General features: G+C 50.0%; 2 protein-coding genes across 2 annotated transcripts in view; both read right to left on the bottom strand.

Annotated features, from left to right (window-relative positions):
• Positions 1-347: 347 nt before the first annotated feature.
• On the bottom strand, positions 348-11,081 carry LOC142574785 (phospholipid-transporting ATPase ABCA3-like). Its single transcript, XM_075683799.1, has 5 exons — positions 10,841-11,081; positions 10,149-10,322; positions 7,254-7,470; positions 3,531-3,620; positions 348-707 (listed from the first exon to the last, which is right to left on the bottom strand). The coding sequence occupies exons 1-5, from the start codon at positions 10,984-10,986 to the stop codon at positions 348-350; spliced, it is 987 nt and encodes a 328-aa protein (XP_075539914.1). The 5' UTR covers positions 10,987-11,081.
• An 11,955-nt stretch (positions 11,082-23,036) lies between these two features.
• Positions 23,037-24,406, bottom strand: part of LOC142574784 (ATP-binding cassette sub-family A member 17-like) — a 93,720-nt gene continuing 92,350 nt past the window's right edge. Inside the window, exon 21 of the mRNA XM_075683798.1 lies at positions 23,037-23,315. Coding sequence (XP_075539913.1) covers positions 23,037-23,315 — 279 coding nt within the window. The remainder of the gene's footprint in view (positions 23,316-24,406) is intronic.

Raw genomic sequence — 24,406 nt, 5'->3', positions numbered from 1 at the left:
CCTTTCTTCTCGTTCAATCTTTCGCACCGTGTGTTAAAGCGGAACACTTACCGTGTTGCGCATGACCAGTGCACCGACTCATCACACGCAGTAGTAAGCCGGCGCCAATCGGGAATATAACTTTATACAAGGATTTTGAACAATTCCATGTATAGTGACAAACGGAACATACCGCCCATACGAGTTTACACAAGAAAGAAACTGTTTTCCAGCTAAAACATATTTGGGACATGTTCGCAGTGTGGCAACGAGTAAACGGCAACAATTATTATACTTGATCTAGAAATGCGCAACGACGCTTGGCTTCGTGTGACTCAAATGGGTCCCAAGATTGGGAAACACGAGGCCTAAACTTCGACTTTGGAGCCTGTGCCATGGCGAGTGTGCGTTTCAGGCTCGCTGGCTTGCGTCGGGGAGTCTCTTCGGCGGCGTTTCTCGCGCAGCCTTTGGCGGCGCTCGTACTTGTGCTGCTCCTCGCGACCCCAGGGGTCACCCTCGTAGAGGTCGCGTGAGGCATCCTTGGCTGCCAGCTGGGCTTCGGCCGAGTCTTCGGCCTGCTCGGCTCGCGCCATGCCCAGCAGGACCTCGTCTAGCGAGCTCTCCGAGACGAGCACAGACTCGACCACGAACCAGCGGCGCAGTTTGTTGATACGCGAGAAGACGCGGCTCCAGGGAAGGCGGTAGTCGATGTAGTAGAGAAACACGCCCTGAGAAAGTGACAAGAGCAAGGGGCAGAATTGGTTGATTACTACGGCAGGGTCTCCGGGACGAGATACATTCGATGCGTTGGCTTTGCAAACACCGACTGTCTACATTAAAGTACCTTGCTAATTATCAGTCCTCTGTGATTCATGCTCGAATGAGAACAGGCGCGAGTGCGAGCGGCGCTGATATATAGGGCAAATCAAATGTCTATAATTGGTGTGATTGTGTGTATATTGACAAGTGCACTCGTTTATGTTTTTCGGGACACCACTTTTCTCCGTCCAACAAATGTTATCGCTATGCGGGGGAGGCGCCCGCATATATCGGAAGTTTCTCGAATGTTATCGATGGTTCCATCTGCTGTCTGTTGTCACCGAAGCTTGTGCAATCTGCGACGCAAATTGTGTAGAACTGTCTGGAAGACATGCAGGCACCATCGATTACTCTGGAACCATCGATGACTCATGTATAAAAGCCGGCGCGCTTGACCGGCTTCGTTGATCACCGACCGTGTTCGCCGGTATTGCTGTGCTTTGTGTGTAACTTGCTTTTGAGGGTACAAATTCGCCGAGTAAGAAATTATATTCGTCAGTGACAGCTTTTCCGCTGTAATATTCACCGTCACTACTACGTGACAATATGCTGGGCGCCGTTCTGCAAAGAAAATTTGTTGAAAGTAACTGCCGTGTCTACTCCTGTCCGTCTTCCTCGCACTGGGCCTATATGGCCATTAATCATCAAGAAGCCCAACTTTTCAATTATTGTCACAAATGTGGGATATGTCGGAACCTGTGTCATGACGGCTCCTCCAGGTTATCGAAAATACGCTACAGCTTGACTGATTCAGAGCCTCGCGTTCCATTGTGCCAGAACGTTGCCTACTGATTTTCTCTTTATGTAGTCTCTCGTACGGTGGGAAAAACGTCCTGCGCTCTCTCTGGCGCCTGTAAGCAAGAGCCATAAAAGGCATTTCTCCACGGAAGGCACTTTGTTATTTTTCCGCGTTTGTGTTAATACGGCACAGTTAGCTAGAGGTCTGGATTCGAGACGACGTGTTTCGACTATGAATTTGAGTATGTAATACGTTAAAGATGACAACACTTGTTTTCTTGTAAGAGGACCAGTCGAAAGGCGTCAGAGTTGTGCCTCAATGTCTACTAATGCGAGTAACACTCTTAGGATTCTTCTTTGACTTTCTGTGGGCTATCCATCTATCTTTGTCTCTAACCGATTTCCCGCTGACTTGGGTCACTGGGTACTCTATGGTCTACTAGGAGAGAGAGGGGGAGAGAAAAAAGTAATAAGAGAGAGCCAGGGAGTTTAACTAAACTGAGCCCAGTAGACTACCCTCCACTGGGGAAAACGGATTGAAAGATGAGAAGGAAGAGGGAAGTTCATACTTTGCACTAGTACTCACGCAATCAAAGGTCATCGCTCAGTCAATCACAAGAGGTCTTATTGGCTGGCGCACTTGAGGAAATGCTGCAGCGCTTTTGTGGCTTTGTACTAGCAGGTTCACAGGGCCACGATCCTAAGATCTCTGAACGGCGTGGTGCCCTCAAGCTGTCCGAAGGGAATTCGCTGATCTTCGTATGTTGTGCCGACACACAGTAGGTGTTTGATCGTTTCTCCTACACCACACGTGTTGCAATGGGCACTGTCCGCCATACCAGTTAGGAATGAGCAGGCGGTGAACAGGGTTTAAATTTAACAGTCGTACCAATTTTGGTCGCTGGGTACATGGCACTGCAGGTATGTATCCAAGTATGTGCCACTCTTCAGTGGACCTGTTTCGCGCCAGCTTTGGTCACTGGGTTTGTGCCGCCGAGTATGCGCCGCCGTTCGATGATCGTAAGAATCTCATAAATTTAGCAATTCTTGTCTGAATATGTGTTCACACACGCACAACGCGTAGACTGCCCGGCGTCGCCGCTAGACAGCATAGCGTGTACGTTGGTATGCGCGAGGAATGTCTCGCAATCGTTTGGGCAACATCGAAATTTCGCCCTTATCTGTGTGGCAGGCCATTCAAAGTCGTCAGCAACCATCACGCGTTGTGTTGGCAAGCGAACTTAAAGGATCCTTCATAACGGCTGGCGCGGTGGAGCCGCAGACTACAAGAATATGACATCACTGTAACCTACAAGTCCGGACGAAAACACTCTGATGCCGATCGCCTGCCACCCGCCCCCATTGACCCGTCGCCGCAAGATGACGAGGATGACGACGCTTTCCTTGGAATGTTAAGCGCGGAAGACTTCGCTGAAGAGAAGCGAGCAGACCTGCAGCTCAAAGGCGTCGTTGAGTATTTGGAAGGGCACACCGACGTTGTCCTTAGGGAATTTGAGCGAGGTTGCCTTCGTTCTCGCTTCAAAACAACCTACTAGTAAAGCAGAACATCTCACCAGTCCCCGCCAACTACCTTCTTGTCGTTCTCTCAGCGCTGCGTCCAGAAGTACTGCACGCCGTGCATGACGATTCGACCACTGGGCACCTCGGATTCTCTTGGACGCTATCGATAATACAGGAGAGGTATTACTGGCCGCGCCTTATCGCCGACGTTGCCCGTTATGCCAAGAGATGCCGAGACTGTCAGCGACGCAAGACACCACCGACAAGGCCAGCGTGATTACTACAGCCGAAGAAGCCTCTTTGCCGACCCTTTTAGCAGATCGGGATGGACTTGTCGGGACCCTTTCCGACTTCAACAACCGGAAATAATTGGATCATCGTGGCGACTGACTATATACCTCACCCGCTTTGCTCAAACGAAAGCTCTGCCTAAAGGTAGCGCAGTCGAAGTGGCGAAATTCTTCGTCGAGAACATCCTGCTGCGACATGGCGCCCCCGAAGTCCTCACCACAGAGGAACAGAGACAGAGGAACGGCCTTGCAGCGCAGTACACCCAAGCTATTCTGCAGTACAGTCAGACGAGGCACAGGAGGACAAATGCCTACCACCCACAGACGAATGGTCTTACGGAGCGCCTAAATAAGACCCTCTCCGACATTCTAGCCATGTACGTCGACGTCAAACACAAGCCCTGGGATGCCGTCCTGCCATACCTAACCTTCGCTTACAACACGGCGGTGCAAGAAACAACACAGACAATGCCGTTCAAGCTGGTTTACGGCAGGCACCCGACGACGACTCTCGACGCCATACTGCTGCACGTCACCGACGAAGAGAATCTTGACGTCGCCACCTATCTCCAGCGCGCCGACGAAGCCCGACAGCTCGCCCGCCAACGGATCAAGAACCAGCAGCGTACCGACAGCCGACTCTACAACCTCCGAAGATGCATGGAGTACCAGCCGGCGAATGTGTTTGGGTTTGGACCCCGATACGCCGACGAGGACTGAGTGAGAAACTATTGCGCCGCTATTCCGGACCCTACAAGATCATCCGAAGTATTGGCGAATTGGACTATGAGGTCGTGCCAGACGGCATTTCGCATTCACAGCGCCGCCGCGCAAGATTTGAAGTCGTCCACGTGGTGCGTCTTAAGCCCTTTTGTGCACGCTGACGAACTTCCTTATTCTGTTTCCTTATTTCCTTCCTTATTTTCCTTGCTACGGCTGTTTTTGTTTATTACTTTCGTTTTGCTTGAAGCATCGGGTGGATGCATTCTTTTTAATTCGGAAGCATGCCCTTAGGCATAATACAAAAGATGTAAAAAATACACGAACAGAATCGACTCGTGCAAAAAATCTAAGAGTGAACGATGATGTGGTCCATGAATCCAACGTTCAAGGTCGGTTGGGCAACCAGACCGAAGGCCTGTTGCCCGGAGGTGGCGAAGACGGCTTAGATGAAGCCCTGGGCACGTCCATAATAGGTGTGTCACTATCACATTTTGGATTTCTGTGTTGCAATATGGGCACGATGAGCCGTAAGGACCATGGTACTGTTGTGGCCAGAGAGCAGTCACAGACGGGGTGAGCGCGACCCCGACACGTAGCCTCCTTAACGTAACCTCCTCTCGGCGGGTTAACCCACCAGTGAGGTCTGACCCACGCGGAAGTATGAGACCTCGCCTGGTACGTCGGAGGTTTTCCTTTTCCCGGATCAATCGTCCACAGGCATCTTCAGGAAAATGTGGAAGTGGGTATGTTGTAATCTGTGGTTGAGTTGCCATATCTGCTTCAAGGAGACCCGGCAGGGCTGATCGAGTCACCCACCGGACGCGTATGAGGGTATTCGTAGTGGCAGCAAGACGGTGAATGCTATCTGAGAATAGAGTGGACCGAGATACCCTACGTATGTCGCGGATGGCTTGAGTAGAGTGCGAATGATGAGTTGAGAGTATCGAGCATCATGAACAGTAGGTAGCAACACGGCCAAGCCGTTTCGTATGGCAAGGGTCGATGCTTTCTAAGAGGGGGGGGGTATTGACACGTGTGCTTGTTTATCTTAATCGGGCGACCACGTTTCACCGCCCAACAAATGTTATCGCAGAGTGCAGGACGCGCCCGCATGTATCGGAAGTTTCTGGAATGTTATCGATGGTTCCATTCGCAGTCTGTCACCGGACCTTGTGTAACCTGATCGCATGTATGCGCGACACGAGTAGCGTAGAACGTTGTGGAAGACACGCGGGTCGGAGCAATCACTCTGGAGCATTCGACGTATGATGTATAAAAGCCGACGCGCTTGACCCGCTGATGAGATTTTCGACGATCGCCGACTGTGTTCGCCGCTATTGTTGTGCTTTAAGTGTAGCCTGTTTTTGTGGGCACAGGTTCGCCCAATAAATGTTAGTTTTGTCTTTCACAGTATTTCTACTGTGTTCTTTATCGTCACTACCACGTGACAATATACACGCCTCACGCATAACGCGTTTCGGCGTTGGCAATGCGGCGGGTCGTTACATTGTTTCAACGCATTCGCATTAACGTCGACGTTCATCGTTAGGTGTGTTCTGCTGGAATTCTTTGTTCAATCGGCTTAAGGCACCTTACATTTCGCGTGACATTACCCTTGCCATGGTTACATGCGAGTGGACGCTGTCAAAATGTATGACGCCTGCACGAGCTCGTGCGTTAACTTCAAAGTGGCGTCGCCAACCGTCTTTCATTACTGGGTCTTTTTCTGGTTTATAAAGCCCAGTTTCACAGTAACAAAGATCCTTTGTTTTTGTTTCAAAAGCGTAATTTACCAATACAGCTTAATTTAGTGTTCCTATTTAGTGTCTCCCAACGTCTGAAAGCAAAAGCTTACAAGGCAAGCTATATTGGATAGTCGTGGTTTATTTCTGACTACCTGGACTTTCTTTACCAAAATGCATTTAGAGTCATAGCATGCACGCTCTAGGGTCCGTGCTACACTTCAACGCGTGTGATTGAAGACGCATACGTCGAGCAACCGCTATGCGTCGATTAATCAGAAGGCCAAGTCCTTCGCGCGGCACACCGTGGTTGCTACGCTTTTCAATGAACGTCCATCCGGTACTGCACAACGCCTGTTTTTTTTTTAGAAAGTAGTAGTTGTTTTTGCCTGTTTGGGAGGCTTCCATCGTCAGTAAAAAAGGGGCATCAGCTATCGCCGTGCAAGTTGTAAATGGCACAAACGGGACTGCGGGTATATTGAGGAAGGCCACTGGACAGCGGTCGAACCCTCCGGGTAAACATTCCTCATAGGTAACCATGCAAAATCCTTTTTTGGCCCTTACATAATGTCGTATGAGGCGAACTTCAATGCGCAGAGCACAAGAGCACCGTCTCTCCTGCAGAGTGCTGAAACCATGCGAGTTCTGAGAGTGCCCTTCGAATGGCGGTTCACAGCCGGTCTGGACGCGCTCGCTCGCTGTGATCGGGTATACCGCTGGAGGATAATGTGCGGTTGGTCGCAAGAGGCAAGCGAACGAAACTTGAAGCCGGTGAGCCCCAATACAACGCTTACACTAGCGCTGAGCCCAGCATTACCTAAATAAGCGTACCTCAAGAGCAGTTCGAAAAAAGAAAAAGAGGAGATTTGTGTTCTCGCCGCAATGTTAATCCCTACGCAGATTAAGAAGGCAGATTATCTCTCAGTGGAGGAAGAATCGGTAGGGCTAGGGCGTCCGCGTCGTGGCAAGGTATACCACGAGCACCATTCAAGCAAACAGAACACAACAGAAAACAGCGAACAAATGAATGCCCGCCAAACTTTAGGTCGGTAGCTTAATCCACGTACACACATGACTCTGTCCCCTCACGGCCAGTGGCAAACAGATGATGAGGGTAACGACACAGTTCCTCATTTCGAGGGCATGTTGACCCTGTGTGATTACCATCACTGTACTTGCTTCTGTGCAATAAATCGTTCAGTTAACATTCTACCGTTCTCCCATCTTGTCTTCACTTCTGTTTCTCTTGTTGTTGCGCGCTGTTTAATCATAATCAAGTGTGAACTGCACCAAACTAGCCAAGAAGCCTGTCCAATATACTTCCAACTGGGATGTTCCTACAATAGCAATCACTGCAATGAGTCACAAGGGGAGTAGAGCAGTGGTGCACCACAACATCCGCACAGCCAAGCCACGCACGTGATCAAAGGAGCACATATACCTCCCGGCATTCGGCTTGCCTGGCGCCCGGGAAGAGTTTTTGCACGCCCTTGTCGACCGCGGTGCCAACGTAGCCGGTGAACTTCTCGTAGATGCGGAAGCTGATGGTGCAGCCCCTGGCGAACGTGTCCTTCAGCTGCTCCATAGTGCCGAGTGCCTTCAGCTCGCCGCCCGCCATGATGCCCACGCGATGGCACGCCATTTTGCACTCTTCCGTGCTGCGATGACAGTACACATCCCTACAGTTGCGGAGCTGCCGCAACGAGAATACTTAAGCACTAGCATTAAGATTCAGCGCGAACAGTCGCCAGTATACGGTAACAGCCGGATCTCGTTATGATCATGGTTGATCTGAAATTCGGGGTGACGCGAACTTTCAAAAAATTTCTGGCTGAAGTGCTACTAGTTTTGTTGTTGTCTTCCTTGTAGTCGTTGTCGTCATAATTGTTGTTGTTCCTGTGTTGTTGCCATCGATGATTATTATGATATGAGCACGTTATTGAAGCGGCGTGGTGGAACGTGCCGACAGGCTCATTTTTCTTATCTTTCTGGTGTTATCTTAAACTTTAAATGGATTTTTCGAGATGAGTGAGACTCCCTCCCGTGTTGGATGATATGAACCTCTGAGCTGCTGTGAGACCTGTCGCTTGTCAGGGGAGTACTGCAGCGGCAAAACGGTTGCGAAGGTGGCACGTAACCGCTGGCTGCTGCATACAGCGAGCGCTGGCCACGTAGGTGTGCGAGTTTTGCGCATTCGATGAGTCTTTTTCAAAGCACTTGGGTAAGAAAATTGCACGCTAAACTGCATATCGAGGGCTTCTTTAACCGATTGTTATCCGACCGACCGACGGGCCGGACGGCTGGCTGGCTGACTGGCTGGCTGGCTGATTGATTGATTGATTGATTGATTGATTGATTGATTGATTGATTGATTGATTGATTGATTGATTGATTGATTAGGTATGGCGCACCAAAGCAACAATGTAACTATGAGAGCTACCAAATTGGAAATCGATATTTCGACCACCGAGGGTTTTTTAACGAAAGCTCCCACATGGAAGCTATCGCTATGGAACGCTGAAGTAACGTATGTCACCGTAAATTGAGAGTATAGTAACTACACGGAAGTTTCTTATATATGCCATCCAGTCCTTAGAAAAATTATTGTGGTCTAACATCTTTAGACCATGGAACGTCTTGACGTTTATACTTAGAAGACTACAGCTTCACACAAAACATGGTATTACAGCCATGCTTGCTGTACGGTATGTAGATCACAAAGCTTGAAAATAAACTTGGTGGTACATTACGAGAATAGTTGGGAACAGCGCGGTACGTCTGGACAAGAATGGACAACAGAGAGCTCAACTAACGGCAAGTTTTATTTGAAGCAACGCCTATACTGGGTGAAGCTGCGCAAACCGTTAAAGATCAGTGCTGTGCGACAGCAAAACACCAACGTGACAGCCAGACACACAGCTTTTCTTGGCTATTCTTATCCAGTCGTCCAGTCCAAAGTATTTTCGTGATATAGGGAATTTTTTTTTTCTGAGGAAGAAACGCGCTAGATTGTGGGTTAGGCGAATCTGTGATTAATTATATCGATAGTCGGTGAGACGTGCCCCACACAGCATTTCGTGCAATACGGCTGCCTCTCTTAAAGCAAAGTGCGTGCGGGCTCTGAAACGCTTCTGCTTCTTCACCTTGACTTGGTCAGTGACTGCCCATTCATTCTTCATGCTACCTAGCCAGAAGAATTGTTGTCGAACCCTTGACTACATAAACTACGCTTTAGCGGCCGACGGCATGTTTTTTCTGCATCGGTGCAGCAAACGATGTCTGTTTTCAGCACAAGTTCAAAGTCGGCAAGCTTGCCAGATTGTGCGACAACGCCCGCACGTTGAAGCCGATAACAATAACCGCAAATCAGTTTTTTTTTCATTGATACAAGGAGCGCCTGCTCAAAGCCGTATGAACGAGCAAGTGACTCAATTGGGGAACAATGCTGTGGAAAACCGGTGCACGTGAGGAAACCGTGGTGGCTCTAAATTAATAGTAATGTAAAACAACATGCACATGATTTGAATAGACGCTGCACAGCGGTCCATTATTTTCCGGAATTCACCCGCATATGCCATCTACTGCGTCTCTCACGGAAAAGATTTTCGCATTTTCCAAGACGACGTGAGCGCAAAAAATGTGAGTTTGTGCATTCGGATGAATTCACATTAAATTATTTCCCCACCTTATTTAAATTTAAGTGGCATAGGCTCTCATCAAAATGGCCATTTCTTCTCTGTCTGAGTGCTTGTGTTATCCCATTTAGTGTTTAAACCATGACGTCACAAGATACTTCCGGTGTCGCCCTGTAGAACAGCCTGCTAAATTTAGCGGAAAGAACATCAGGCGCCACTTTTGGTACACAGTTAAAATGTAGATTGATAAATGAATTTAAATCATTCATGGGGGCAGAAAAACGCAACACGCAGAAGCTCGATGCAATGGGCGCGTTTATTATATGTGAACACATCAGGACTATCGTCTACTATAGCGAAGGGAAAAGAACTGCGAAAAGACCGAAAACACGCTAACGAATGTTTGCCGTGGTCTCTCTCTCTCTCTCTCTCTCTCTCTCTCACACACACACAAACACACACACGCACACACACACACACACACACACACACACACACACACACACACACACACACACACACACACACACACACACACACACACACACACACACACACACACACACACACACACACACACACACACACACACACACACACACACACACACACACACACACACACACACACACACACACACACACACACACACACACACACACGCACACTCTTACGACAGCACGGAGAAAAAAATTCCGTACCTGCGCGAGGTGAAGAGGACTCCGCTGGCGCCTACGCGGGTGATGTCCTGCAGCGTTTCGTAAATCATCTCCCGGCCAACCAGGTCGACGCCGCCGGTAGCGTCATCGAGGATGACGACCCGCGGACAGCCGATGACCGCCACTGCAGTCGATAGCTTGCGCCTGGTGCCTGAGCTGAGAAGGAATATGTCTATAAGCGAACTGTACCAAGGAAACTTCTGTGATTTATATGGCAAAAGCGATAGTGAAAATGACATGAGAGGCTATGGAACTGGCAGAAAGAAAGCAACAAAGAAGTCCCTTCTAACGGAAACATGTAATAGAATGTGCTTAATTTTAACGCAGGCGAGGGTGCGTTCCTCGCTACTTGGCTTTTCGGTGAGGCCAACACTAGATCGACGAGCAGCCGTCGTGGTCTAACTACTAATTACCTAGAACTTGTTAATTAATGTTTCGATTGCTGGTTTCGAGGCCTATGTTGCCATGGTGGTATTGCAGAGCTGAGCCGCAGGAGGCTATAGAGTACCTTGCGCCACTCTGAAAACGAACCACTGACCCGGTTAACCTTTGGGCTTCTGCTCACGGTCGCCAGTTCAATTCACTCCTCTTTTACATCACGCTAAGTTTCACGTGAGACCCAGATGCCGTTATTTCAAGCGAAGACGGCTCACGTGACCACCGCCACGCCGCACCTGTACGTCTCGCACAGCTGGAGCCCGTCGTCGCCTACGTCGGCGACGAAGGCGGCGCTGTCGACGAGGACACGGACCTTGTCTTCGGGCACTCCGCGCAGTCGGGCGAAGAAACGGAGGATCTCGTTGCCTGTGAAGGCGTCCATCAGGGCTTCGTCCTGAGGGCAGTAACCAAGGTGGGACTGCCACTGGAGCAACGCAAGAAAGGTAGCAGGATGAAGTAGTGGTCAACGTTGGCCAAACAAGGGTCGTCTCAGGTTGGAGTTCAGGCAGGATTTACGCCAGGTCAAAAGGCTGGTTTTCTTTGTAGCGTGCATAAGGGGGGTTTCTGTTGCTCAACTATTATGTGCTACATAAAAGTGTTTGTACAAGCACGAAAGAAGCCCGCGAATACACGGAAATTTTCCGCGTGGCTAGCCGCTCGAAGCACTTGACATGTATCGTGGGAATCCCTCATGCTTGGAGAAACAATTTTACGTAGCGCGTATCGTGCAACAGAAAGCTGTGTCGGGAGTTTTTCATGTTGCTCTACAATTTTCTCCTTGAAGCTTTTCATCTAATTATAATATTTGAGAAGGTAATTAAGAATTATTATGTAATTAAGTGGAATGCAAGAAGTATTCTGAATATTTCCAAGCGAAGGCCAACAGCATTACCTTGGTTCTGCCCAGGTACGTGGCATCTGCATATTGTCACGTGGTATTGACGGTAAGAAACATAGCAGCAAAACTGTGTAGAGCTTGGCTAACTTTTACTGGGCGAACCTGCGCCCACAAAAGCAAGTTACGCTGGAAGCACAACGATAGCGGCGAACGCAGTCCGCCATCGTCGAAAATGTGAACTGGCGGTAAAGCGCATCGGCTTTTACACATGAGTCATTGAAGTTTCCATACTAACCGCTGGTGCCGACGTGTCTTCCAGAAAGTACTACACAGTTCGTGTCGCGCGTACACTCAGATAACAGAGGCTTCGGTGACAAGAGACAATGCTAAGAACCATCGATAACATTCCAGTAAGTTCCAATCATGCAGGCGCACCTCATGCTGAGCGATAACTTGTTGTTACTGGGTGAAATGCAGTACGCCAGGAAAGGATAAATAAGTACACGTGTCAATATTACACGTGTCAAGTTTAGGTCTAGTTACGTGGGACATTCGACATAGCTTACTGTGCCCCGTAGGAGGAGATTAAGGAGGTGAGTGAAGAAGGAGGAGGAAGGTTGAAACGTTCGAAAAGTCTTCACTTCTGATATCCAGCGGACAGGGGTGTACGAAGGGGGCTGTTGTGCTGCCAGTTCTTTCATGAAATAGGAGTGCAAGAGTAATAAAAAATGGAAGTGCTGACATAAAAACTGTTTTACGATTGTTTTTGTTTTTCCACACATTGTTCTTGGTAGATTCGGGCAGCAGTAACCAACCACGACAGGCGGCCACTACAATTCAGCTAACTATGCTTTCACATGGTACTGTCATGAAGTATACAAGCACTAGCCGAAATTCTAATAATTGGAGAAACTAGAGTGGGTAGAACTATTTGCTGGCCACGCTTTGCGCCAAGGAGGGAAATCAGCTCTTCAGTGGCAGCGATAGAGGAGAGCGCAGTCGGAGATCGTAGAATGTATACATGCCCGTATTCTCAAACGATGCTCGACTCGAAGCTCTTCGTTCCCTTCACCGAGTTGAGTGCAGCGCCGCTCCTGGTAAGATGCTACGCTCCCCAAGAATTGCTGTGAAGCGTCATTGATGCGTAGTGACCACCTCTCACGAGGAGGGGCGCTGCCATCTACTTTATTGTAGTGTCCTTGTTAATGCTCCCAAAAAGGAACATATATGGGGACACTATACTTTCTTTTGTACACATCCTGTATATTGCCACGATTCACAAGCACCAGGAACTGATAAAAAAAGGGCAGGAACACTTTAACTGCAGGCCCTCTGAAAAACGATCGCGCAGGGATCTCTTCTTCTCTTCCGCAATGCGCGAGATCTTCGTCTTCCTCTACGTGCGGCGTATTGGATGGGGGGAGAGAATAAACATTTATTTCGCAAAGCAAGTAGAAAATTTCCTCGATGAGTGGGGCCCTCAGTCTAGGGCTCCATTGCCATGCGCGACTTCGCGAGCCCGCTGGATCAGCTGTTGCTGTTCCTGCTGGCTTGTGCTAAGCAGCGCAGACTCCGAATAGGAAAGGGTGGGGTTGGGTATAGGAGGAACACCTGAAGGGTTAGGGCATTCCCCTATGGAGTGATACACCGTGGGTTTGGCCCCACAGTGGGGACAATAGGAAGGGTACAGGGTGGGATGAAATATATGTAGCATGTGGAGACAAGGAAAGGAATTGGTCTGCAGTTGCCGCCAGACAGCGACATCTGTCCTATTAAGCGAAGGATGAGGAGGGGGATAGTTATGGCGACTTTGTCGGTAGTACTCGAGCATCTCGGTGTACTGTAGGGGCTCTGGCGGTGCGTCGTCTGGGTTGGACAGCTCTTCCGATGGTGCCCGGCCAGTCAGACCTCGGGCTACCGCATTAACGCGTTCATTACCATGGAGAGAGGCGTTACCATGGGGGGGGGGGGCATTTGCCTCCCTCCAGAGAGAGCATCGTCCCGATGCTCACCTAGCGGCAGGAAGATGTGTCAGACGAGGTGTGGGCATTTCATTCCGAGCAATAGGGCTTCCTGCGCACATTGTGCACAACTTCTGGTGTGCGTTGCCTCGCCCTGGAGGATGCAGGACTCTCAGGGATAACCTCATAGTTCAGGCCGCTGAGGCACCGTAAAACCTTGTACGGACCAAAGTACCGCCTGAGTAGCTTTTCTGAAAGCCCTCGCCGACGGTTGGGACTGCAAACCCACACTTTGTCGCCTGGCTGATACGTGATGGCGCGGCGCCGTAGATTGTAGCGTCGAGCGTCGTAGTCCTGTTGTCGGGCTATTCTGACGCGGGCGAGTTGTCTCGCTTCTTCAGCACGTTGAGCGAAAGCTTCAGCGTCCGTGCTTGTATCCCCGCATTCATGACAACATCGCATCGAGCATGGTCTTCACTTCGCGGCCATGAAGAAGGCTAAACGGTGTCTTTCGCGTTGTTTCCTGTTGAGCAGTGTTGTAAGCGAATGTGATGTACGGTAGAATGTCATCCCAATTCTTGTACTCCACCTCTACGTACATACTCAGCATGTCGGCGATAGTTTTGTTCAAGCGTTCTGTTGGGCTGTGCATTTGCGGGTGATAGGCGGCGGTCTTTCGGTGAGCCGTGCCGCTGAGGCTAAGCACTGTCTTTAGAAGTGTAGCCGTAAAGGCAGTGGACAGTCCGGGCGACAGTCCCTCTGCCCGTTATTATCACCACTGGTGCACCTTGCCTCAGAACCACGTTTTCAATAAAGAATCGCGCTGCTTCGAGTGCGGTGTCACTTGGAAGCGCCTTGGTTTCTGTATAGCGTGTCAGGTAATCGGTAGCAACTATTACCCACGTACTGCCAGTACTGGAAGTAATGGTCCCAGAAGGTCCATCGCGATTTCGGCAAATGGGGTCGTGGGCAGTTGGACTGGCTTCATATGTGGTTCCAGCTGGTTTCAAATATGGTGGTTTGCGTCGCTGACAATCGAGGCGCGTGCGCACCTAATGTTTCACAGAGGTGGCAATCCTTGGCCAGTAATATTTATCTTTGACTCGGGCCAGTGTTCGCGTGTAGCCGAGGTGGCCAGATGTCGGTTCATCGTGGCAGGCTTGCAAGACCTCATGACGGAGGCACGTTGGGACGACAAGTAGGTGGCTGCTTCCGCTTGCAGAGAAGTTCTTGTAAAGAACATCATTACGGAAGCAGAGTGGTGGCAAGCTTCTTGCAAATGTTTTGGGCGCGCTTGTAATCCGGCCTTCTAAAAATTAGATAAGCGGAATCAGTTCGCTGTCTTCCCGCTGCTGACGAGCAATCGTGGCCCTGTCTAGAACACCTATAAAAGCCATGTCTTCGTCATCTTCTTTGACTTCCTGCTCAATCGGTGATCTTGAAAGACAGTCGGTGGCGGAGTGCTTTCTTCCGGACTTGTACACCACTGTCATGTCAAATTCTTGAAGCCTTAGGCTCCAACGCGCTAGCCGACCGGACGGATCCTTCAAGTCCGTCAGCCAGCAAAGTGTGTGATGATCGCTGACAACACTGAAGGAGCGGCCATAGAGATACGGGCGAAACTTCATAACTGCCCATACCACCGCAAGGCATTCCTTTTCCGCGGTTGAGTAATTAGACTCATTACGTGAGTGCGTCCTGCTTGCGTATGCAATGACTCTCTCGGCTGAGTCTTGCCACTGCACGAGCACAGCGCCTAGACCTCCGTTGATAGCGTCCGTATGAATCATGGTAGGAGCGTCCTCGTCAAAGTGAGCCACTACAGGAGGTGTTTGCAGGAGCTGTCCGAGATCATTAAACGCTGCTTGTTCTTCTTCGCCCCATACGAAGGCAGCGTCTTCTCTTGTAAGGCGCGTTCACGGTGAAGCTATATGTGAAAAATTGGCTATAAATTTTCGGTAATACGAGCAGAGACCTAGGACATGCCTCACTGCCTCCTTATCCGTTGGCGTTGGAAACTTTGCGGTGGCTGTGATCTTGTCTAGGTCAGGGCGGACGCCTTGATGACTCACAAAATGACCTAAGAACTGGAGTTCATCGAAACCAAAGTGACACTTTTCTGCTTTCAGTGTTAAGCCGGCGGACCGGATCGTTTGTAGAACCACCAGCAGCCGTCTCAGGTGTCCCTCGAATGTTTCCTAAAAAACCAAGACGTCGGTAAGGTATACTAGCCATTTCTGCCACTTCAGGCCTGTCAGAACCATATCCATGAGTCGCTGAAAAGTTGCTGGAGCTGAGCATAAACCGAAAAGCAGGACCTTGAATTCATAAAGCCCTTCAGGCATTACGAAAGCAATCTTTTCTCTGTCTCTCTCTTCAACCTCGATTTGCCAATAGCCAGTTTTGAGGTCCATCGACGAGAAGTAGCGGGCATGCCGCAGCCTGTCGAGAGAATTGTCAATACGCCGTAATGGGTATACGTCTTTCTTTGTCACCCGGTTCAGCTTACGGTAGTCGACACAAAAGCGCAGTCTGCCGTCTTTACTTTTGACCATCACTACCGGCGATGCCTACGGGCTTTTTGATGGTCGGATAACGTCGTCGTTGAGCATTTTCTTCACTTGCTCTCGGATCGCTTCGCGTTCTTTTGGTGTTACATGGTACGGGCTTTGTCGTATTGGTCTCGCTGTCTCCTCCGTGATAATCCGGTGCTTCGTCAGTGGCGTCTGGTCAAATCTGGATGTCGACGAGAAACAATCGCGAAACTGGTGAAACAGGTCCACAAGGCGCTGCCTTTCCGCTGGTGATAAGCTCGCGCTTACATCAAGAACAGGTAACGTTGCCAAAGCGTCTTGCTCTCCTTGTTGTAATGCAAAGCATTCGTCGAATTCCGCAATCTCGTGGAGGTAAGCAACTGCTGCACCTTTTGCAATGTGTCGTCGTTGCTTGTTGAAGTTTGTCAGCAGTAGTTCTGTTTGCCCATGCATTACCTTGACGAGACTTCTGGGCGTGGTAATACCTCGAGTGAACAAAATCGTAATTATGTGCTCGGCAATACCTTCCCCATCGTACTGTGTGTCGCACCTGACGGAAACAAGACGGCAAGATAACGGTGGTACGGTCACGTCGTCTATGATGCGCAAAGACTTGCGTTGTAGTTCTGCACTTTCGTCCCCAGAAAAGGCTAGTATACCTTTTGGTATGTTGATGACGGCGTCGGACTCGCGTAAGAAGTCCATACCTAAGATTACATCTTTGAAGGCGTCGGGGAGAATAACAAAATTTGCGACGAATGATGAATCCCCTATGCTAACCTAACACTTGCAGTACACTTGCAGTACACTTGCCAGTCGCTGTCAGTACCTGGCCTCCAGCACCTCTAATGTGCGGCCCTGACCATTCCATTTTCACTTTGCGACGTCTGTCCTCCAGTTTTTCACTTAGGATCGAAAAGTCCGCGCCAGTGTCTATTAGCGCCGTCACGTCGTGGCCGTCAACTGATTCAGTAACATCGGCGCTAACAATCTCGTCTGTCGTCAAATCATTCGGCTGTATCGGCTTCTCGTTCGACGGCAATTGGGGTTTTCGGCACTTCGACGTGTGGCAGCCTTCCCCCCTGAGGTCACGGCCTTCAGTTTTCCCGGCGTGGGCTGGGAGATCGCCCTCGGGCCACGCCGGTGGAACTGCGTTTAGCAGCTGGAAAACTCTGTCCCGGAGAAGGGGAGCGTGACCGGTAACCGGGGGAATCGGCTTGCCAGCTCGTCGAATTCGCGTCGATGTTCGCTCGGCTGCCGTCAAAAGCACGACAAGAAGCAGTGAATGGAAACGCTTGATACCCTTCGACACGATAAGGGCAACGACGGCAGATGTGGCCCGGTTCCCCACAGTGGAAGCACAAGGGCCTGTAGTCAACTGTGCGCAAAATGTCCGTTCCACGAAGCGGTTGTCGCGTCGGTTGTTCCCTATGGTACTAAGGTGTGCCGGTGCTGACTGCTGGTGATACCGCGGCGTCGGCATCGGAGGGGGCGGTCGATAGACATCTGCGTAGCTGGGCTGCTACGTCTGGGAATATGACTGCAGTATCGGCATCGGAGGTGGCGACCGACGGAGAACATCTTCGTAGCTGGGCTGCCACATCTGGGAATTTGGCTCGGGAGCCGCAAAAGCTTGCTTTATTTCTTGGCGCACAACCTCAGACACCGACGCAGCTGTACATTCACCGAGCTTGGCAGTGAGCTTCTTACTCTCTTCCTGAACAATTTCGCGTATCAGCTGGCGCAAGGAACCCTCGTCTGTGACCGTTACTGTTGCGCGCTTGCCGGTCCAGTGCTGTTCAGGTGATCATACTGGCGGTTGCGTAGGTGTAACGTGTGCTCTATGGCCGTCTTATTCTTTAATAAATTCATCCACGCTCGTCGGCGGGTTCCGCACAAGACCGGCAAACAGCTGCTCTTTACGCCGCGGATGAGGTGGCTGAGTTTTTTTGCCTCGGGCATATCGGGGTCTGCATGACGACAAAGACGAGCCATGTCCTCAGCAAACATGGCAACAGTTTCATTAGGCTTTTGAATCCGTGATTCGAGAAGACGCTGGGCGTGGTCTCGCATTTCGGTGCCCCCGACCGTATGGAGAAACTGGCGGCGGAACTCATCCCAGCTTGGCCAGATTCCCTCGCGATTTACGAACCGCATGCGGGCGCCGTCTTCAAGAGAGAAATACACATGGGATAGCTTCTGTCCAGCATGCCACTCATTATACTTGGCTACGCACTCGTATTTCTTGAAACAGTCTTCTGCATCTTCGTAGGCATTGCCGCGGAAGCTCACGCGAGATCGAGGAGTCAAAAGAGTCATGTGTGCAGGGCCTGATTCTGCCGTGGCTTGGGCACTCGTGGTAACAGGCAGACTTCCTGGTATATGGGACCAAATTCTGGGATTAGGCCTAGTAGGCGACGGCTGGCACGGTGAACAGGTGTTTCGACACGCGGAGCGCGTCCTAGGCTTGATGTGGCAGGCGTCCCAAACATTTACCCAGCGCCCCCACCAGTGCCACCATTCACAAGCAGCAGGAACTGATAAAGAAATGGCAGGAACGCTTTAATTGCAGGCCAACTGAAAAACGATCGCGCAGGGACCTCTTCTTCTCTTCCGCAATGCGCGAGGTCTTCGTCTTCCTCTACGTGCCGCACACTGGATGTGGCAATATATGCTGCTACCCTTGGAGCGCATATAGAATTGCTCCTTTTGTTGAGTCGAGGTGGTGCGTTGAGTAGGTGGGAGTACTGTAATACGGGAGTTAATCTCATTTGTTCATTCTGACCGCCATTAATACGCCCGCTCTTGTCATCGAACATTCGAGAGCAGCCGACAGTGCTTCTATTAGTTTGAGAAAGTATTGCAGTGTCCGCGAGACGTCCATACACTCAGATTGCGATAGGTAATCTCGCTATCGTATATAACGACGACAACATCTGTAAACATACTAGGACAGCAAGCACGCCTTGCGTGTGAGAAATAGCTCGATAACTGTGATAACTCCACGAAAGGGATCACTGGCTAAGAGTAAGGCAACGCACGTGCGGAAATACACCCGCGGTGGCCTCGTTCTAACGCGACAGCGTTAAGGAGCTCGTGTCGCAGAAAAGCCGGTGCCGTCCGCGTCGGTGGCGTTGGCCGCGAGCGCAAAATGGTGGAAGGCAATTTATAAATAAAAACAGCTTGCAAGATGGGCAGGGTGGGAATCGAACCAGGGTCTCCGGAGTGTGAGACGGAGACGCTACCACTCAGCTATGACTTTTTTTTCCTTATTGCCGGCTTCGACATACACAAACAATACACAAAAAATAAAAACATGGCAACAAGGATTTTGCTGGCGCGACATACTGAATTTTTTTGAACGCTGCAAGCTTATCTAGCATGTCAATCCATGTTGGCTGTTCAGGGAGTGCACGATGGACATCTCTAAACCGTACTACAGATTCAATGAAGTGATCACGGGTAGGTCGCGGATTGACTTCAGCATTGTTGAACTGCGTTCTAGCTTTCCACAAACTGTGGAGGCCCAGGAGCATTATAGCGTCATACGGAAAAACTTCCGTTCCTATCGGTAAGAATCTTATTCCATGTGGATCTAAAGGTAACTCTTTCTTTAAAGTCCTTTGTAGCACATCCCAGAAAAATATGGGATCCCTGTAACCTAGAAACGCATGCTCTATCGTTTCAGGTTTCTTGCATAAGAAGCAGTTAATGGACCACGGGACAAAAATACCCCTGTTATGCATCCATGTTTTAACTGATAATGTGTTAGTGTCTAGTTAGAAAAAAAAGAGTTTTTACCGAAGGGTGTACAGGCATTCTTTGAACCCTTGTGAGGACACCTCCTGGGCCTCCACGGTTTGACATACAGTAAATCGGTACAGTGAGCATAGTGTCAATTAGATCTTTATACAGTTTTTTCCTAGTAATATTGGCGAGATACTGCACTGAAAACCGCACATGCAACATTCTGTACGCAAGCACGAATTCTCGAAGGTAACCGTTAACGGCACCATGCACTGCTTCACACGAGCATACAACACATCCTGGAAGGTGACGACATAAAAGCACTTGCATAACTGTACGAAGGAACACATCATTCTGATCGCGAAGGAACATAAAGCGCGACACAACTTGTCGCACAAATAAATGTGCCAACCCAAGGCCCCCTTTCTTTAATGGCAAGAACAAGTTTGTGCGGCTGGTCCTTTCCCAAGTCGATGCCCTTATGAAAACGGCGAAGATACGGTGGATTTTTTGGATGTTGATCCGCGAAGCACACAGCACATTCATGACATACGATATCTTGGACGTAAGCAATAGGTGGCGCAAGACTGTGGCGCACGAGAACATTGACAGCCGTCGCCCCTGCCACGCGTTAGCCTTTCCCTTTATTCTCGCCACTTGTTCATTCCAGTACGGCTCAGGGCCGCGATAAGGGTCGAGAGGCCCGCCTAGGTAGGTTGTTGCAGTGGTTGACCACCGAAGTCGAGCGAAGTGGTCTGGCGTTTCTTCCCATTCACCATGCCAAAACCCATGACTCTTCTCCCAGTTTATTTGCGCCCCGGTGCACTTGCAGAAGGATTCAACTACCGCCACGGCCTCACAAATACTATTTCTAGTTGAACAGAATATAGCGATGTCATCCGCATACGCCAATATTTTCACCTGTGTTTACTGTAACATGAAGCCAGTTATCCGTTCATTGTTTTGAATGGACTTGCACAAAGACTCAAGGTAAGCCGCGATTAACAGGGGCTACAGCGGACATCCCTGCCTCACAGAAGACAGCACTTGCACGCTGTCTGTCAGGTCCCCGTTTACAATGACCCGAGTTGAGCAGTTAGCATACGCCATCCTGACACCGTCTGTTATTACGCTTCCTACGTTGGAGTGCTCTATTATGGCGAAGAGAACATCGTGGGAAACACGGTCGAAGGCTTTAGGGAGATCTAGTTGCATCCATAGCCACTCGATTGCCAAATACATCACAACATTCTAGCACACTTCGAGCTACGTGTATGTTCGTGGCGATGCTTCTACTCTTTATACCACAGGTCTGATGCGTGCCAACCAGCTTTGTTATCACACCCTGCAATCGTTTGGCCAGCACCTTCATAAATATCTTATAGTCGACGTTGGTAAGGCTTATCGGGCGATAAGACCCCACCAACTGACGTTTTTCAGGTGCCTCAGTTTTTGGGATGAGAAGGATGTGCGAAGTTGTGAAGGACAGTGGTATATGTTTTTGCTGATACGATTCAGCGATAACTTTGACTAGAATCTGGGCTATAATTGTTTTGAATGTTTTATAAAATACTAGTTCTAGGCCGTCAGGGCCGGGTGCTTTGCCAACAGGTAGTGCACCATTGCATCCTCTATTTCTTTCATGGAAATTGGCTGTTTCAGACGCGTTCTTTCTTCTTCACCCAGCTTTGGCACTAACGACAGAAATTCCGCTTTAAAGCCCCCTATAATGGTGCGCGGTTGACCGAGCAATTCTTTGAAATGATCAGCGACGATGCGTTTGATTACATTGCGGTCCTCTGAAACGTCATTCCCGCTTCTTATTTGCCGTATTTCCTTATTGCAAGCGTATCGTTTTTCATCCGATAACCCACGTTTTGTGGGTGTTTCACCGGCCCACAGCTTCTCGGCCCATGCACGAATAACCACCGCTCTGTATATTTCTGCATCAATGCTCTCCAACTGAATTTTTATGTTCCTTAATTCGTTTGTGTAAGTACCTGGTTGGGAGCATTCTATACCCGTAAGAAACTCAAGTTGCTCACGAAGCAATGTTTCGTTTCGCTTGTCTTCATAACGCAATGTGCTACTTCTTTCGATGGCTTTCATTTTTACTAATTGCTTAACCTCCTCCCACTCTACACCGATACTTATAGATTGCACTGCCAGTAGCTTGTTTAGCTTCTCATCTACATCCTTAACGAAACCCTGACCCTCCATCAATTTCGCATTAAGTTTCCAAAGTTCCCACTTGAAGTAATTTTTGCTTTCTTTTTTACCAAAGGTTGCAATAACTAGACAGTGGTCACTGAAAGACACTCGCTTAACCTCGTACGATGTGCATAGTGGCACAAGTTGAAGCGACACGTACAGCCTGTCCAATCGTGCATGGCTATCGCCTTGAAAATGTGTGAATTGCGGACGCGTGCTATTTGTGACAACACTTCCGATATCTTCTAGGTTGTGGTCGTGAACTACAACATTCGAGACCTCCGCACTCTTATCTCGCACTGGCAAACCTTTTACACGGTCTACCGAACGACACACAAAATTGAAGTCACCCAACAAAACTAGTACTCTTTTAGTATCAAGATACATCTTAAAATGCTCAAAAGACTCTTTTCTCTCTGCCTCTACATTTGGAGCATAAGCACAAATGACACTGGAATTCAGACCATATTGCAAAAAATCGACAACCAGGGGGCGTCCACTTTGGCACGAAAAGAGCGATTGTACAGTTATACCGACACTATTGCGGATGAAAAGGGCACAACCACCAGAGGCACCGACAGAATTACAGACACAAACATCGTAATGCTGACGGAAAGTGGACACCATTCGATCAGTCGCTTCCTGGATATCAATTTTGGTTTCTTGGATTGCCACCACGCGTAGATTGTTTTCTAAGAGAAGGCAACTAAGCTGACACTGTCGCCTTCTTGCTCCAAGGCCTCGTACATTCAGAGTCGCTACCCGTAATGCTTCAGGATGGTGGATCGCCATATCGAGAGAAAAGGAACCTTATCTTATGGTGTCTACCCTCACGACAACGTCGCAAGCCCCCATACCCCATTTCGGTATCTACAGCACGAGGCTACGACGGCGGTTTCGCCGCCTGCCGTGATTCGGCCGGAATGTTCGGTCGCAGTTTCCAGGACGCTCGCCTCATACTTGCTGCTTTAAAAGGAGGCTCATCACCACCTATTTCATTCGGTTGCGACGCCTTGCTCGCGGCATCATCGTGCGACCGCTTTCCGGCCATGTGGCTGGACCCTTCTGGGGAAAAGTTCATGGGCTCCGCCAGCGGTTGGGTGGCGTTCTCCGAAGTCGCGTCAGGCGTTTCCGCTGCGTTCTACGCCGCCTCAGCGTCCTGTGCCGGTGTTTGAAGCGTCTGTCCAGGAGATGCGCGTGCCTTGGGTTGTGCGTCCGACTGATGCGCCCGAGAAGCAGCCGACGTGGTCTCCTTCACCGCTGGTCCGCTAGCCTCTTTCGATGCCTTGTCCGCATCGGCCTCATCCATGAGAAGTGTTGACGTCTCATCACTGCTCACTGGCCTGGCGACGCTGGCGTACGTCCGTGCGCACTGGCCCTCGTCGTGTCCATGGTGACGGCACGAAGCACACCGTGAAATCTGAAAGTCACGTCGAATATGACATGTGCCACGGCAGCGAAGGCACAGGGGTGGCCTGCCCGATGCAACAACAAGCGCCAGCTCTCCAGCTACGTTCACCTGGTGCGGCAGGTCACCGAGCTTCACGCCAGCGTTCAACTTCAAGGTCACCATCCTCGTAGTTTACCCCTTATCAGGCACGCCGTGAGCGTGCCACAGCTCTCTTGAGACGTCCGTCACCTTCCCAAATGGCGAGAAGGCAAGACGCACGTCCTCGTCTGGTACGGTGTGATAGAGCCAGTGTAGCTTCATTCAAACATCCTAGTTTGCAGGGCGGATCACAAGACATCTCGCATTTTTCACTTTCAACTCGCCGATGTTGAGAATCTTCGCGGCGTCGGCATCCTTGAATGTAACCGCCCACACATGACTCACGCGGTACGCGCTTCCGGCAGGAGCGAAAGTGGAGCGAGCGCATCACGAAAATCTTCCACCCGGTATGGGCGGGCACTGATGTCCCCGTGCAGGAAAACAGTGTTTAAGACAAAACGACCTGTAGGCAAAGTAGGCAGTATGACCTGGTGTTCGTTGTCCGATGCAATAGCCCTGTTTCCACGACCAGGCATGGCCGCTGTAGCCGCTCCGACGGAGCCCTTCATCGGACGTCCGTGACGCTCGGTGGCCGGAAGTAGACTCCCTCAGCTATGACTTCGATGGTTCACAGTCGGACAAAAGCGCCTCTAGTGAATGCGTTGTTGCCTTAGAAACGTGCCGTAGGAAGTTATACTGCGGTGTATAACGGTAATTATGAGCATGTAAATTACAGAAGTCGCAGTTAAACGCGTAGCGAAGTACGTTTCCGCTACATTTCTTCTGCGCTTACCGCACATGCAGAGCCATCTTGCGGCAAAAACCGAAGACCCCCTCCTCGCAATGTACGGCGCTGCCCCGAAAGGTGGCGCGCCACTCGCCCGCGTCTCCCCTTCGTCTCGTTTGAGCGCATTGGGGCCGTGCGGGGACCGGTGCGAGGATGCCCCTACACCGTTGCGTTTAATAAGTTTTCTCGCTCTCTCCCCTTCCAACTTCCAGCGTGCGTAACTCGAACCTTTATG

The sequence above is a fragment of the Dermacentor variabilis genome, chromosome 3 (genome assembly GCF_050947875.1).
Source record: "Dermacentor variabilis isolate Ectoservices chromosome 3, ASM5094787v1, whole genome shotgun sequence".
Taxonomy (NCBI): Eukaryota; Metazoa; Arthropoda; class Arachnida; order Ixodida; family Ixodidae; genus Dermacentor; species Dermacentor variabilis.
The sequence above is the reverse complement of the archived record's forward strand: the minus strand, read 5'-3'. Positions and strand labels throughout refer to the sequence as shown.